The sequence below is a fragment of the Heterodontus francisci genome, chromosome 38, assembly GCF_036365525.1.
Source record: "Heterodontus francisci isolate sHetFra1 chromosome 38, sHetFra1.hap1, whole genome shotgun sequence".
Classification (NCBI taxonomy): Eukaryota; Metazoa; Chordata; class Chondrichthyes; order Heterodontiformes; family Heterodontidae; genus Heterodontus; species Heterodontus francisci.
In genome coordinates, this window is record NC_090408.1 from 26,534,706 (window position 1) to 26,551,344 (window position 16,639).

Genomic DNA, 16,639 nt, shown 5'->3' on the forward strand with positions numbered 1-16,639 from the left:
GTTTTAGCAGGGCGTTAACCCGTTTAAAATTAACCACTTAACACCCAAGTTAAAAATAGTGGATAAAGGGATATCATGTAAACACATTCAGTGTTCAGCTGCTAATATTGCTAATAGTTTCCAGTCTTAAGAGAAAATGCCAACATTGACTGACATTCACAATCACTAGCTGGATACAGGCACATACTGAACACATCTGGCATTAAAGTGCATTGAAACACTCCAAGAGGAATTAAAAGTCATTTGGGGTGATTTTATTCTAAATACTGTATTTGATGTTGAAATTTACACGAACAGAAATGTGAAAGAATACAATACAGAAGCAATTTGTAGCTAGTTAGCTAAAGCCATACTTGGAAAATCTCAAAGCCGTAGATGTCTAGAACGCCAATGTTGTACTCCTCATGGTCTTTCTCCATGGCCTTGTTAATAGACTGAAAAAATACAAAATAACTGTGATTACACATGTTTTGCAAAAATATTTTGGAGTCGAAATGGAGCTGTACAGTTCAAGTTACCACCATGGTATGAGATTCCCCTGTCCGGTGTTAATAAAAATATCACCTTCAATAATATAGCAGAGAATGGAATTTCAATGTGAATGTTCAGATATCACACAATTCCAACCCTTTTACACATCATAATAAAAGCTTTTAAAAGAATCACTAGGCGCTATTAAAAATGTAAACAAATGACTGACACCCTTTAGTCAATCATCTACTGATTTGATTGCTTCTGTTTGAAACAATCAATGTCAATGCCAACCTAATGGAATCTTGTTCAGAGGAGTTCCTGAACCCACAGCGACAAGGAACAAAGTTATCAGCAGAGCCATTTTTACAAGCAAAAGGTTATTAGATAAGGCATATTAATAAGCAATCAGTACAAGACGGGCAGCACAGTGGCGCAGTGGTTAGCACCGCAGCCTCACAGCTCCAGCAACCCAGGTTCAATTCTGGGTACTGCCTGTGTGGAGTTTGCAAGTTCTCCCTATATCTGTGTGGGTTTTTTCCGGGTGCTCCGGTTTCCTCCCACATGCCAAAAGACTTGCAGGTTGGTAGGTAAATTGGCCATTATAAATTGCCCCTAGTATAGGTAGGTGGTAGGGAAATATAGGGACAGGTGGGGATGTGGTAGGAATATGGGATTAGTGTAGGATTAGTATAAATGGGTGGTTGATGGTCAGCATAGAGTCAGTGGGCCGAAGGGCCTGTTTCAGTGCTGTATCTCTATATAAAAAAAAAGTTCCGAAGAAGGGTCACTGACCCGAAACGTTAACTCTGCTTCTCTTTCCACAGATGCTGCCAGACCTGCTGAGTGAATCCAGCATTTCTTGTTTTTGTTTCAGATTTCCAGCATCCGCAGTATTTTGCTTTTATATAAAAAAAAAGTAATTCTGTTTCCTCCCCCCGCACCCCCCACATTTTCTCTCCTCAGTGCAGTATAGTTCTACAGGTGCAAGAAGCCTTAAAGTACTTACAGTTATACAACACAGAAACAGGCCCTTTGGCCCATTGTGTCTGTGCTGGCCATCAAGCACCTATCTATTCTCATCCCACTTTTCAGAACTTGGCCCTTAGCCTTGTATGCTATGGCATTTCAAGCGCTCACCTAAATACTTCTTCAATGTTGTGAGGGTTCCTGCCTCTACCACCCCTTCAGGTAGTGTGTTCCAGATTCCAACCACCCTCTGGGTGAAAATCTTTTTCCTCAAATCCCCTCTAAACCTCCTGCCCCTTACCTTAAATCTATGCCCCCTGCTTATTGATCCCTCTGCTAAGGGAAAAAATTTCTTCCTATCTATCCTATCAATGCCCCTCATAATTTTGTATACCTCAATCAGGTCCCCCCTCAGCCTTCTCTGTTCTAAGGAAAACAACCCTAGCCTATCCAGTCTCTCTTCATAGCTGAAATGCTCCATCCCAGGCAACATCCTGGTGAATCTCCTCTGCACCCTCTCCAGTGCAATCACATCCTTCCTATAGTGCAGTGACCAGAACTGTACACAGTACTCCAGCTGTGGCCTAACTAGCGTTTTAGACAGATCCATCATAACCTCCCCTGCTCTTATATTCTATGCTTCGGCTAATAAAGGCAAGTATCCCATATGCCTTCCTAACCACCTTATCTACCTGTGTTGCTGCCTTCAGTGATCTATGGACAAGTACACCAAGATCCCCCTGACCCTAAATACTTCCTAGGGTCCTACCATCCGTTGTATATTCCCTTGCCTTGTCAATCCTCCCAAAATGCATCACCTCACACTTCTCAGAATTAAATTCCGTTTTCCACAGCTCCGCCCAGCTTACCAGCCCATCTACATTGTCCTGTAATCTAAGGCTTTCCTCCTCACTATATACGACACCACCAATTTTTGTGTCATCTGCAAACTTACTGATCATACCTCCTATATTCACGTCTAAATCATTAACATACACTACAAACAGCAAGGGTCCCAGCACCGATCCCTGTGGTATACCACTGGTCACAGGCCTCCATTCACAAAAACAACCCTCTACCATCACCCTCTGCCTCCTGCCACTAAGCCAATTTTGGATCCAATTTGCCAAATAGTCCTGGATCCCATGGGCTCCTGCAACCTTCTTAACCAATATCCCATGCGGGATACTTAACCCACGTGCCTACATTCATCCATGAATCTTAGCCTACGCAGAGAGCGTCAGTAGGCTAATGAACTGTAAGGAGCATCACTGTCAATCACAACCTTGTCTTCCCATGACATTCAAGAAAACACACTTTACAGGAGTGGGGACCATTGGACAGCAGTCAGGAGTCGGCTCGCTGACTGTTTTCCTCTTTCTAGGCGAGAATACTGTGTTTCCACTGTTAATCCAGTGGAGATCAGCTAACTCACAAAGGCCTGCAATCAAACCTGAAACTTTACTAGTCTGCACGACTCAGTACCAACATTTGGCAGGGCATTTACCCGCTGAGCTATCACTGCTTTTAAAAAAGGGGCATGAATGTTTGGAGTCATTCCCTATTACAATGTATCAGTGCAGATTAAATCAAAATGCTTTAAGTACTGGAGACACAAACACCCCCCTCATCAATTTCCACCTTCATTCAATTCATTCACTGCACACGATTCTCACATGGTCACAAGAGGCACAATATAAAATAAATGGGAAAGTTGGACAATAAGATTGACAGCTTACATCCTGCAACCTTGCCCTCCAGAAAAGAAAATCTGTCAAATACCTCCCGAGAAATCATTCAGCAGGATCAGAGAAAGGGGAATCTCCCCTGATGGCCTAATGAGCATCTGGTGCAACACCAAAGTCATACAAACTGGGAGTTGTCCGATCTGCCCGGAGTTAGCAGATCTCACTAGGGGTGGAGATACAAATGCTGCAGTTGATTTCAGTGCCCCTGAGCTAGAGGGGGCAGATGATCAGATTGGACCTGACACCTGATGGTTCCAGTGAAGCATGCTGGAAAGTGAACATTTTGGGCATTGAGTACAGACAGAATCAGCTGTGATACCTTCCCCGGCTCAATAGCCTGCTGACACTTCTGGTCTTGGCTCACAGATGCAGAGTGACCACTTAGACGTGATACCCAGCAAGAGCCCACACTTTAAAGGAGAGAAAGCGAGAACATTGATGGGAAAAGAGCAGTACTCTACATTCAACTGTTCCGTCTTGCTACTGACAAGGCAGCGAGGAAGGTGTTCCATTTCGAAAGAGCACATATCCCTCATATTGAGCAGAAAACATCACACACAAAAAAAAATAGGATTTGAATAAAGTTTGCTTTCAACCAAATGGTTAACTCCCTATTTACATGAAGTTATATTGTTCATTTTTAACCAATAATCCATATACTGGGCTGGATTTTACTGACCCTCCCCCCCCCCCCCACCATGTCGGGTTTCGCGATGGGGGTGGGAGGGGGGGGGCAAGGGGTCAGAAAATGTCAGCGGGAAAGGTCGCCATGCATCCTGACGCTGGGAGGGCCCGGCCCGATACTGCTGGTGGCGGCGATGCCTCGTGGTGGCCGCGATGCCTCGTGGTGGCCGCCCCGTTGCTCGGCAATGGGACCGCAATTTAAATATTTAAAGAAATTAAAATAACTGAATTAATTCATCTCACATCGCCTCCTGATGTCCCCCAACAATCTTCACCCCAGCAGCCGGCATTCCCGCGCCGTCGGATCCCCATCCAGGGAAATGAGGCGGAACACTTGTGGGGAAGGGGGGAGGCAAATTTATCAGTGCGGGGGTAGGGTGGGGGGGGAGAAATGGGGTCAAATTAGTGTCATGGGTGTAGGGGATGGTGGGAAGGGTTGGAGTTGAAAGTTTGTGCAGTTTATGGGGGGGGGGTGGGGGGAGAAATGGGGTCAAATTAGTGTCATGAGTGTAGGGGATGGTGGGAAGGGTTGGAGTTGAAAGTTTGTGCAGTTTATGGGGGGGGGGAAGGTCAGATGGCAAAGATAAGTGTTTTGTGGGGGAGGTGGGGGGGGGGGGGGGGGGAGTGCAAATAATTAATTTGTTATTGGAGGTGTGGGAGAGGGACAAAAGAGATGTATGTATTTATTTATTTTAATTACATTTCCCTTTAAATATTTAAATTTCCTGGTAGGGCTGACAGTCTTTTTAAAAATGGCGGCAGCGCCTACACACAAGCAGCTGACGCCATTGCCAGGGACGGACAGCCCGCCCCCTCCATTTGATTGGTTGGGGGGTGGGGGGCGGGTTGGTGGTCGCCCTGGCTATTAAATAAGTCGCTGCACGGAAGATTGCGGCGGCTGTGAGGGCCGCCATTTTTTTCACCTGCCTCCAAAATGGCGGCAGGCACATAAAATTCAGTCCATTCTCTTTTTACCAACAACAGTGAGGCTCCAAATCTGCTGGATAACCGATCAGCTCAATGCCCTAACATATTAGACGAGCAGAGACCCACGAAACATTAGCCGTGAAATCAGTATCTTTATTGCATCACTAGTTCTTTAAATCCCAATCCCATCCCTCTCATACCATACCCATCCCATTTCTTTCATCCCTCTCATATCATTCCCATCCCATCTCCCATTCCTTCTCATCCATGCCAACCCCATTCCTTCCCCCTGCCCCTCTGATGCCATCCCATTCTTCCCCCACCCTGTCAATCCCACCAGCGAGGGTGAATTTGCTGTTGAGCTCTCCTTACCTTCTGACCTGAAAAACATTTGCGGTAAAATTAGAACCTTTATTGCAAAGGTACTTCTTTAAATCCCCATCCTATGCCATTCAATCCTTCCCATGCCATTCCCATCCCATTCCTTTCATCCCTCTCGTGTCACCCCCATCCCACCCAGTCTTCCTATGCCAACCACAACCCTCCCATCCCCCTTTCCATTCCTCCCATTCCCATTCCATACCTCCCATGCATTCCCCCTCCTTCCATGCATTCCCTGCCCTCCATCCTGCCAACATTCCGCCCCCCCCACGCCTTTCCCATCCTCCATGCCTTCCTAACCCTCCCAAAGCATTTAATTGCAGCTGCCCTGATAGTCCATTGTTTTGTGCAGTGTATTCTCTCTGCTGCTTCTAACAAGTATTTTTTAAATGCCGTATCAATGATGCACTTGGTACATGGGAAAATTTAACAAAGGGAGTTAATGTTCTCTTCATGCCACAGTCAAACAAGGTTACTTTTGTGAAAGCAACAACAGAACACATGTCGCAAAAAACATCTGCAATTGTTGGGGGGAAATAAAATACAAAACAATGCCATACAGTAAAAAGCACTTCAATTAGTCTAAGGGATTCAGCTAAAGCGGAAGGACAGTCTGAGGGAGTCCTCATTGTTCAAAGCACTTCCTCGGATCTGTGTGAATTAAATACACCCACAAATGCATTAGTAACATATAAAAAGAAACTGTACTGTCATGTTTACTGCTTCATATTAACCCATCATTTCAAGCAGTCTTTTCACAGCCTAACTGCTGATTTGACTGGTAAAGATGTCCCAAAACAGCTCCATTCATTTTATAGGCCCACCTAGGAAGCGATTTAGAACCGTGACCAGCTGGGTACTGTCCCTTTAAATACTTAACAGGATGACCTCATTTCATGATCATTAGAAGCCACATTTGTGTCTGTGCCAAGACAAAGTGCCCAACTCTACTTACATCTACCAAATAGTCAAAGATGTGTGAGTGAAGAGCCTTGGAAAGTGCATCCCTAGTGTAACATGCCTGCTCCACATTCAATGTCACGTTAATGGTTTCAGACCTTCCTCCCCACTTGCTGTCCATTTTCCTGCTGGTCAATTTTTCCTTTAGTCGCTCTTGATCAATACCAAGTAGGAAAGCTGGGAATGCCAAGACTGTGGGAGAAATAAGTAAGAGTTATTCATTTGCTCAATTAAGGAGTTTTGTTCACCCGATGTATATGGGAGTCTTGGCTTCTTGGCAAACTCATGTTTTAAAATCGATGGATACACTAAAATTCAGCTTCGATTAAATAAATGCAAAAAATACATTTTGTCAGTTGATGCAGAATTTTCACGCTGGTTTATTCAGTGACCAAAATTATAAGAATGCTGCAAGTCTGATAACCTTCTTTACTCAGAAATATTTTACTGTGGCTTGATTTACAATGATATAATTAACAAGTTTCTTGTGAAAGATTAAATTATAGATAAGATAAATATAAGCCCTAAAATGACACTGACATGCTGGCATACGTATACTCAACGTATTCGTCTGTAATTTCCTCCCGGCACTATTTTACTGGGGGTGTTAGCTTGTTCAAAATAAATATGTTAACATTCCCACTGGAATAGTGAGAGGACTTAAAGACAAACAATTTAAGCACTTGAAAGTTAATATTCATCAGAGTAATTTCACAGGCCAAATGTTACGTTCAGGTAAATTGGTAGACTTTTCCTAAAAATACAATACATCTGAATCATTTGTTTTTAAATCATCAGGCACTAAGATTATCAGATATCTCTGGAATTTATCGAATCACATAGCTCAGAAAGAGGCCATTCGGCCCATTCTACCTATACTGGCTCTCTGAAAGAGCTATTTAGTCCCTCTCCTCTGCTCTTTCCCCATGGCCCTGCACATTTTTCCTTCTCAATTATATATTCAACTCCCCTTTGAATCTTACTATTGAATCTGCTTCCACCACTGTTTCAGGCAGATTGTGGCTGAATACAATTCTGCTGCTGCTGATGGCCCGCAGTGCCTCATGGATGCCCAATTTTGAGTTGCTAGATCTGTTCAAAATCTATGGTGGTAATGCTACACAACACAATTGTGTGTACCCTCAATGTGAAGATGGGTCTTTGTCTCCACAAGAACTGTGCAGTGCTCACTCCGACCAATACTGTCATGGACAGATGCATCTGCAACAAGACACAGCCAGGGATGGTGATGGTGGTGTCTGGGACATTGTCTGCAAGGTATGATTCTGTGAGTATGACTTTGTCGGGCACCAGCCCACAGTTGATAGTAAGGAGGACTTTGCAAGGTCAACAGGGCTGGGTTTGCCGTTCTCAGTACCTAGGTCAATCCGTCCGATTTCATTCCTTTTCTTAGACTTGGTAGTGGTTTGATACAGCTGAGTGGCTTGCTAGGCCATTTCAGAGGGAATTTAAGAGTCAACCACATTGCTGTGGGTCTGGAGTCACATGTAGGCCAGACCAGGTAAGGACAGCAGATTTCCTTCCCGAAAGGACATTAGTGAACCAGATGGGCTTTTACAACAATTGACAATGGTTTCATGATCACCACTAGACTAGCTTTTAATTCCAGATTTATTAATTGAATTCAAATTCCACCATCTGCCGTGGTGGGACTTGAACCCATGTCCCCAGAGCCTGGGGCTCTGGGTTACTAGTGGAGTGTCATTACCATTGCGCCACCACCACCCCCTAACTACTGGGAGGTAGTATGAGCCAGTGTCATCCAGCAAAGCAAGCAGAAAGTTGGAGCAAATGATATCCTCTTTTACACAATCTCAACGTTCACACTCTCATCTTGCCAGAGCTACAGTTACAGGCATTTATGGTTATTTGGCAAACCCAAGGCACTAGAGCTCTGGCAATTCCTGCCCACAAGGACTAGAACGGGAATGACAATCCTTCAAAGTTTTGGACTTTCAGACTCAGATGAACCTAATTACCGAAGAGTGATTAGAATTCACAATGCCAGCGCACCATGCTCACTGCCCTGAACCACAACACTCTTACTTTTAAAGGCATAATTCACATGCTGCTCATTAAATTAATTATAGGAGTTCCATTTGGATTTGGATTGAAGCCACTTATGAATTAAATGCAGTTGCATGAGACTAAAAATACAGGTGTGCAGGGAGGTCAATCATGGTGTACTGTGTCAAAGAAAACATTTTCACGAACAGTGAAAGAAAGAACTTGCATTTATATAGTGCCTTTTACAACCTTAGGACATTCCAAACTGCTCTGAAGCCAATGAAGCATTACTGAAGTGTAGGCACTGTTTATTTTTATTTATTTATTTAGAGATACAGCACTGAAACAGGCCCTTCGGCCCACCGAGTCTGTGCCGACCATCAACCACCCATTTACACTAATCCTACACTAATCCCATATTCCTACCACATCCCCACATTCCCCTACCACCTACCTACACTAGGGGCAATTTATAATGGCCAATTAACCTATCAACCTGCAAGTCTTTGGTGGAGGGAGGAAACCGGAGCACCCGGCGAAAACCCACGCAGACACAGGGAGAACTTGCAAACTCCACACAGGCAGTACCCAGAATTGAACCCGGGTCGCTGGAGCTGTGAGGCTGCGGTGCTAACCACTGCGCCACTGTGCCAGGAAAGGCGCCAGGCAATTTGCACAAAGTCTCAAACAGCTATGTGACAATGACTAGATAATCTGTTTTAGTGGTGATGGTTGAGGGATAAATATTGACCAGAACACCAAGGACAACTCCCCTGTGCTACCTTTCTGCACCGTACTGGTGCATAAAGCTGGATTTTGTGCTCATGTCTCTGTGGTGGGACTTGAACCTTGCAACTCAAGAGGAGAGAGAATGCTATCACTGGCCCGCAGCTGACACAGTAAATGCATTGAAAAGATCAGGTGACAATGTGTGTTGATGCTCCACACAATGGCACTAATTTTTATCTTCACCACCTGGGCGGTAATCTGGCAGGTCGGACCACTTGCCACGTGTAGAAAAGGTTCGATTTTCACCCCATTAAATTCAATGGGATGTAAACTGGGCGGTTTCTCCAGAGGGTTGGCAATCAGCTCTCCCACATTGTCAACTGGATGTGGGGCAGAGTTGTGCTCCTGCTATCCCATGTGATGGGCTCCCAAAGTTGGCCATGCAATCACGAGAGGTGCTGAGTGGAGAATGGGCTCTTTCCTACAGTGAGGGAAACTTACCCGCAGCAGTCCATAAAGAAACAGAAGAGTCACTTAAGACTTGCATTGATTGCCCAAGTGTGTGTTTGCTTTCTCGGGGTAGACACCAGGAAGCTTTAAAGGAAACAAACATTCCGTGGAGGCTGACTGACACTTGTGGGACTATAGGTCTGAGCCAATGGCTTCAAGAGAGGCGGATGTAAACTGGAGGGAGACAACCCCTTAGGAGGTCGTATCATTCTCGTACTTTTGGACAGGATTCAAAAGCCTCCTTTAATCCTCCTGAAATTACAATTACAGACCAACCAGAGGAATTGAGTTTCTGGGAATCTGTCAAGAGCTCTGGGAATTCATGCCACTGGGAATTTAAACGGAAATTTTTTTATAGATGCTGAATTTTGGTCACAGAATGGTCACAAGATGGTTGCAATCAGCTGAAGGAGTCCTGTTTTAAATTAAAGTTGGTAGGTTTTGGCAGCTGTGGCAGGCACAGATGCTACAGTACAGGATGTAGACTACTACAGGCAGGCACTAAAATCCCAGGGGGAAAAAATGCTCCGTAATTAGGGAACGCTGCAAAAAGAATGCAGATATGTGCAGCAACAAGGTAAAACTGCGCACTAGAGACAGCAACAGGAAATCAAACACTTCCTGAGGCAAGAAAGAATGTTCAATGCAGAAATCCGACAGTAGCCATCTGAACTCCTGTTTATTGTTGCAAGGGCTCTATTTATTTTTAGTACTCTATATCGTACAGTAAATCAAACCGTCAAATGAAACATCAGCTTTTTCATACCTTCAGGAGAGACTCCAATTCCAACTTAGATACACTGGGATAAATTTTAACCTACAGCACTTGGGCCAAAATCAAGAGGAGCCGATCGCCCATTGTAGAACCTGTCTGGTTCTCATTGCATCGAGAGGAAATTTTACCTCACTCTTTCAAAAACAGATTTAACAAAGGTTAATAAACTTCAATGGGGAGAACAGTTTCAACCACTGCTTGCAATGAGAAAAGAACAATTTAGGAAAAGAAAAACCCAACTATGTCCCACCAACCTGCTCCTTTTTTGATTGAAAATTTCTTGCTGTTTTATTGAAGGTCAGAACCCCAATACCTGTCTCTCACTCTATGGGATCAATCTTGACATTGTGCCATAGTGCAAAACAGGTGAGTCGGCAGCCGTTTCATCTCTCCTGGTGGAGGACATTGGAAATAAATATCAGAGGAGAGGTCATACAGGCTGCTGATTCGCTATTGCCTGTTTACGCTATCGCACAAAGTCAAAATCTACCACAATATTTCTACGCACACATGTACACAGCAGCTCCAACATTGCAAGATTGCCAGGCCGTCGCTGAATGGCTGGAGACACACAGAGCAGTGTGTCACAGGCGAGGGAAGTACGTTCCAGATTCTGAATACAACCATGGAAAGAAAGAATGAAAACAGCAGGGAAAGTATGTATGAATGTTTCCAAGAATGTAGATGCAATGTGCTTAAATCTCGACGTCTATGTTGATTTTGCTAATGCTTACACAGAATGGGCCATTTGGCCCAACTAGTTCCAAACTGGTGGTTATCCTGCACACAAGCAGTAATCCTAATCCTATGTGCCCAGACTGTTCCTACATCTTTTATCCTGTTTCCTTGAATAACCTATCTGAACTATTCTTAAATGTTGTCATGGTTTCTGCTTTAATTGCTAACTCTGATGGAATGTTCCTCATGACCCCTTGTATAAAAAGGTTTCTCCTGCTCTGCCCTAAATCTGTGTCCACTGAAAACAGTCTGTTTCTATCCATCTTGTTCCGACCATTCATAATTTATTTATAAACACCATCAAATCCCCCAGTAATCCCCTTTGTTTGAATGAAAACAGCTCCAATATTTCCAGGTCCTTTTTCAGACCAGGCAGCACTCCAGTGAATCTGTGCTGCATCCTCTCCATTGCCTCAATATCCTTCCATTAGGATGGAACCCAAAACTGCACACTGTCCTCCAGCTGTGTTCTTGTACAAATTCACCATTACATCTTGACTTGTAACAAAGTTGAGACTCCAGTACAATTCAGAAACAAAGTACTCACATTCTTCAGTTTCTACAGCAGCATAGTTGCCAACCTCTTTAAAAGTGAGGTTCCCCATGTGAAGCACACCGGCCACAATCTGTAGAACCATAGTCTGTTCATCAGCAAAGATTCCAATCACATTCATAGCGTGCTGCAAACAAATAATCATTTAAAATTAAGAGAGCTCATACATGCAAAACAGACCTATTAACTCCTTAAGTTGCTGTTGAAGCTTATTAATATCTGATGGGACGGGTGATGTGGAGAATCCTTGGGCTCACTGTTGGTTTGTAATTTATGGATGTTTTGTTCTGTTAAATTATGAGTATTTACAAAAAAGCACGCAAGTGAGGAATTCTGACCATTCATTCCTTTCAGAACAGTGACTGAACAGTACAAATATCTCAGGATTTTGTAGAAGAATCAACAGATCTGCAGTTGGCTTTGTAAAACCTGGGCAGATATTGCATACTTTGTTTGACTGACCCTTCAAATTAAAAAAAGGGAGAAGACTTTACAAATAATGGGGGACATATTATAAAGAAATCAACTCTGACGGAACCTGGCAAATGTCAGTCTGCAGGGCACAGTGAGGCACCATGTTGTGCAATTACTCCATCGAGCCTGTGGGCTACACAGCTCTAACCAGAGAGATGCTTTAAGTCAGTAAGTAAGATGACTGAAACAAAAACAAGAAATGCTGGAATCACTCAGCAGGTTTGGCAGCATCTGTGGAAAGAGAAGCAGAGTTAACGTTTCGGGTCAGTGACCCTTCTTCGGAAGTAAGATGACTGGTTATGTGAAGCACGGAATTAAAATTAAAACCTCACCAAAGTTTCTTGAAAATCCTTCCGGTCATTAATGTCATCCACTTTGTAGGAACCCGATTGGTTGAGGTAAAAATAGTATTCCAGGTTGGTGATTCCCAGGTTTGATTTTTGGTCTGCAGATGCACCTTCAATAAGCTTAAAGAGGGACAGAAATCAGGCCAGTTGGTCACTATGTTTGCAGAACAGGCCACATTTTAACAAAAGTCAATGCGTGCGTCAACTCTAGTTACATAATTACATGACTAGGCTGCAAATGGAATGCTAACAGCAAACAAATTCAATTTGGACCAGCGCAAACCAAACCGCTTAAATCGGATACATGATAGAAGAGTTTTCCTCTTCAGTGAACTGTTCCCCATTTATAATGGAAGACACCATCTCAGAATAGTTGGGCTACTAACATTTGGACTCAGCACCCCTGTAACAGGAACAGAAGCAAAGGCATATATAAAAAGACATAGGAACCACCAGAAATATTCTGAGATTTGGAGTATGGGGATGCAACTCTTAACAAAAATGCAATGGTTGCATTGTAGATATGAGGGCAGGGGTGCGGGGGAAATCAGCTGGAATTCCTGCCTCCTCATTGCTATTCAGTGATTGTTGTTAGACAGCAAGCCGATGGCAGGTGATGACTGGGCTCAACTGGGATGCTTCCCCAGTTTAAGAGCCTGCTGGTACTTTCAGGGCACACACATGACAAATTACCACATGGGAGCAGTCGTAGGAGGCTCCAGTGCTTGTAAAACCTCAGCGAGAGTTATCGCTATCAGGAGAGGAAGGGAAGGGAAAAGAATCCCATGAATTAATCTACCCAATCACTCAGGAATGGTTTGTTTTCCATTATATTTTACAATTATTATTTGCTCAAGTCCTTAAATCAAGCCGAGCACACCTGGCAGATGGGGTACAGTTTTGCTTTCATACATGGTGCTTTGACCAAGTGAACCCGAAGTGTAAAATCACAATCGAGCCCCCTCCATGGAACAGTCACCAAGGTAGATTTTCATCTGGGTTGCCTGGACGAAGGAGAGAGAGGGAAGTCTGGCAGGGTGGTTGTAGGTGTGGAATCCTCCCTGCCTGATTTTCCTTTGTGTTCCACCCAGGTGATACTTTATGCCCAGTAAAAGCAGAACAAACTCTGCCTCATTGGCTGTGAAGAAAGTGCAGCCACAGTGATACACATGCATTCCTTTCCTATCAGCGATGTCTTGAATTTGAACCGTCTCACTGGTGGTAAAATACCTGTGCTAATAAATGCCATCTTCAAAATATGGAAAAAAAACACACATGAATAGTGTGGAAAATTGGAGATCAATTAAAGGATCATTAATCTGTGTTCTTGTACTGTTGTGAGGGTAGGATTACAGATAAATTGGTTGAATAAAGGACATTTATTCACTCATTCACTTTACTGTAACTTGGTTCTATTTGTCCAGAAGGGGCATCAATATTTCACAGCTGGCAGCAGGCATGGATATAGAAATCTTTTATAAAAAGTATTGATAAATAGATATTAATCATTAGTTTGTCACACCCAATGAAGCCAAGCTGAGAGACATCAGCCATTCTTCTCAATTCGAAAGCCCAGGTACAACGATTTGCGTGCAATAGAAATGCAAGGGGAGCAGCCGCTTACTGCAAGGAAATCACCAAATGACATCAGGAAATATGCCATACATAGGTTCAAAGGGAAACAGAGTAATGTGGCTGCTGATATTGAATTTAATTTCTGCTACGTGTTGCATTATATTAACAAAAGAAATGGCCAATCTCTGATGATGCACACAAACAAATTCCTGGGTGGAAAATAATACCACACAAAAAAAAAAAATTACTGCTGCCAGGAGCAGTTGTTCTATAAATGAAACGTGGTCACAGCCCCTGTCCAAACTAGAGTTCAAGCAAGGAGAATTGTTAATGTAACGTTAGGTAAGACAATTCAACAGGTAGATAAAAAGATAAAAGCTGGCAATCTGAAATAAAAATAGAACGTGCTGGAAATGCACAGCTAGTCACTCACTCAGCACCTGAAAAGGGAAAAAAATTGGTATCTCTGACAAAGCTTTCACAAATATTAAACTATCAACTGATGAACCTGCTGTGTAATGTCAGAATTTTAATTATATTAGATTGCTAATTCCAGGATTATAAAAACAGTCCAAACAATGTCCAGTAATGAAGTTAATAGTAAATAAAATCAAAAAAAGATGTAACTAACTGATTTGGCAGACAGTGCAACATCGCTTAAACACGTCAAGTTTTGGACAGCTTGATGCTTTTACTAACACAATTGCGTATAAAAAGACTTGCATTTATATTGCACTTTTCATGACCACAGGATGTTTGACAGCCAATAAAGTACTTTTTGAAGTGCAGTCACTGTTGTAATGCAGGTAACGTGGCAGCCAATTTGCACACAACAAACTCCCACAAACAGCAAAGTGATAACGACCAGATAATCTGTTTTTGCTATGTTGATTGAAGGATAAATATTGGCCAGGTCACTGGGGATAACTCCCCTGCTCTTCTTCAAAATGGCACCATGGGGTCTTTAACATCCACCTGAGCAGGCAGATGGCACCTCAGTTTAACATCTCACCTGAAAGATGGCACCTCTGACAGTGCAGCACTCCCTCAGTACTACACTGGAGTGTCAGCCTTGATTTTTGGGCTCAAGCCCCCTAGAGTGGGACATGAACCCAGAATCTTGTCACTCGGAGGCGATAGTGCTACCAACTGAGCCACAGCTGATACTACATTATATGCACTGATATTCTGATAACAGTCCATTTGAACACATCAGCTTTACTGCTCACGGTCAGTGTGGTGTCCTCTACATTGCCTGTAGTCCACGTAAACACGTCAAAGCGCTAAAGGGCCTCATCTGTCAACTAGTACCACACCAGTTTAGACAGGCTCTTGTCAATTGCGTCATTCTGCATTTAAAATAGGACTCACTTAAAAAGGACACAATCTTCATGAAAAAGTGGTCAATGAACCTTTTCAAGCTTGTATACAAATGGAATATCGATATAAATCATATTGAAGCACAGTCACATGATGAAAATAATGGAAAATGGCTCTTCAAAGACAAGTATTTCTGCTGAGTGTCTGCATGAAGAGAAAAAGTCATAAGGTGCCATAAAATGCTATCATGCTGGTCCTGGAGTTAAAAGACATTGTCTTTCAGTTGGGACAGAAGAAAGAGTGCTACAAATAGCCTCAACACCTCTGAATTAGGGAAGGAAGGAACTCGGCCAAATATACCACGCCTGGCAATCCAGTAACACTTGTTGCAAAATGGCCATATGCAGATCTTGTGGAAAGGCAGGATTGGGACGAGCTGCCTCACAAAAGCCTAGCAGCATACCAACACTCCTTGTCTGCTTTCTTGACCAAGGTAGTAAAGGGGATCTAGATCACAGGATAATGGTGGAGGAGAAAATTAGGACGGGGGGGGGGGGGGGGGGGAGGAGGAAATGCTAATAAATACCATGAAATAAACTGTTGTTAGGTACTAAATGAGTACTTTTGCATCTGTCTTTACCAAGGAAGAAGATGCTGACAACGTTATAGTGAAAAAGGGGGTAGTTCAGACACTAGATGGGCCAAACGTTGATTTAAAAAAAGGACGTATTAGAAAGGCTGGCTGTACTTAAAGTTGGCCTTTATTGAAAGGGGGATGGAGTATAAAAGTAGGCAAGTCTTGCTACAACTACAAAAGATAAGGCTGAAGCATTTGCAACAATCTTCAGTCAGAAGTGCCGAGTTGATGATCCATCTCAGCCTCCTCCTGAAGTCCCCAGCATCACAGATGTCAGTCTTCAGTCAATTCGATTCACTCCGCGTGTTATCAAGAAACAACTGAAGCCACTGGATACTGCAAAAGCTATGGGTCCTGACAACATTCCGGCAATAGTACTGAAGACTTGTGCTCCAGAACTTGCCACACCCCTAGCCGAGCTGTTTCAGTACAGTTACAACACTGACATCTACCTGGCTATGTGGAAAATTGCCCAGGTATGTCCTGTACACAAAAAGCAGGACAAATCCAACCCAGACTATTACTGCCCCATCAGTCTACTCTCAATCATCAGTAAAGTGATGGAAGCTGTCGTTGACAGTGCTATCAAGAGGCACTTGCTTAGCAATAACCTGCTCGTTGACACTCAGTTTGGGTTCCACGAGGGCCACTCAGCTCCAGACCTTATTACAGCCTTGGTTCAAACATGGACATCTACAACAAAAGAGGTGAGGTGAGAGTGACTGCCCTTGACATCAATGCAGCATTTGACCGAGTATGCCATCAAGGAGCCCTAGCAAAACTGGAGTCAATGGGAATCAGGGGGAATACTCT

General features: G+C 43.4%; 1 protein-coding gene across 4 annotated transcripts in view; it reads right to left on the reverse strand.

The window, feature by feature from the left end:
- Positions 1-16,639, reverse strand: part of myo1ea (myosin IEa) — a 132,338-nt gene that overhangs the window by 41,002 nt on the left and 74,697 nt on the right. For all 4 annotated transcript variants that reach the window (XM_068017914.1, XM_068017913.1, XM_068017912.1 and 1 more), the window contains 4 exons: positions 12,280-12,414; positions 11,468-11,600; positions 6,136-6,332; positions 354-434 (listed from right to left, as the gene is read on the reverse strand). In XM_068017914.1, the coding sequence (XP_067874015.1) occupies positions 354-434; positions 6,136-6,332; positions 11,468-11,600; positions 12,280-12,414 (546 nt within the window). The remainder of the gene's footprint in view (positions 1-353; positions 435-6,135; positions 6,333-11,467; positions 11,601-12,279; positions 12,415-16,639) is intronic.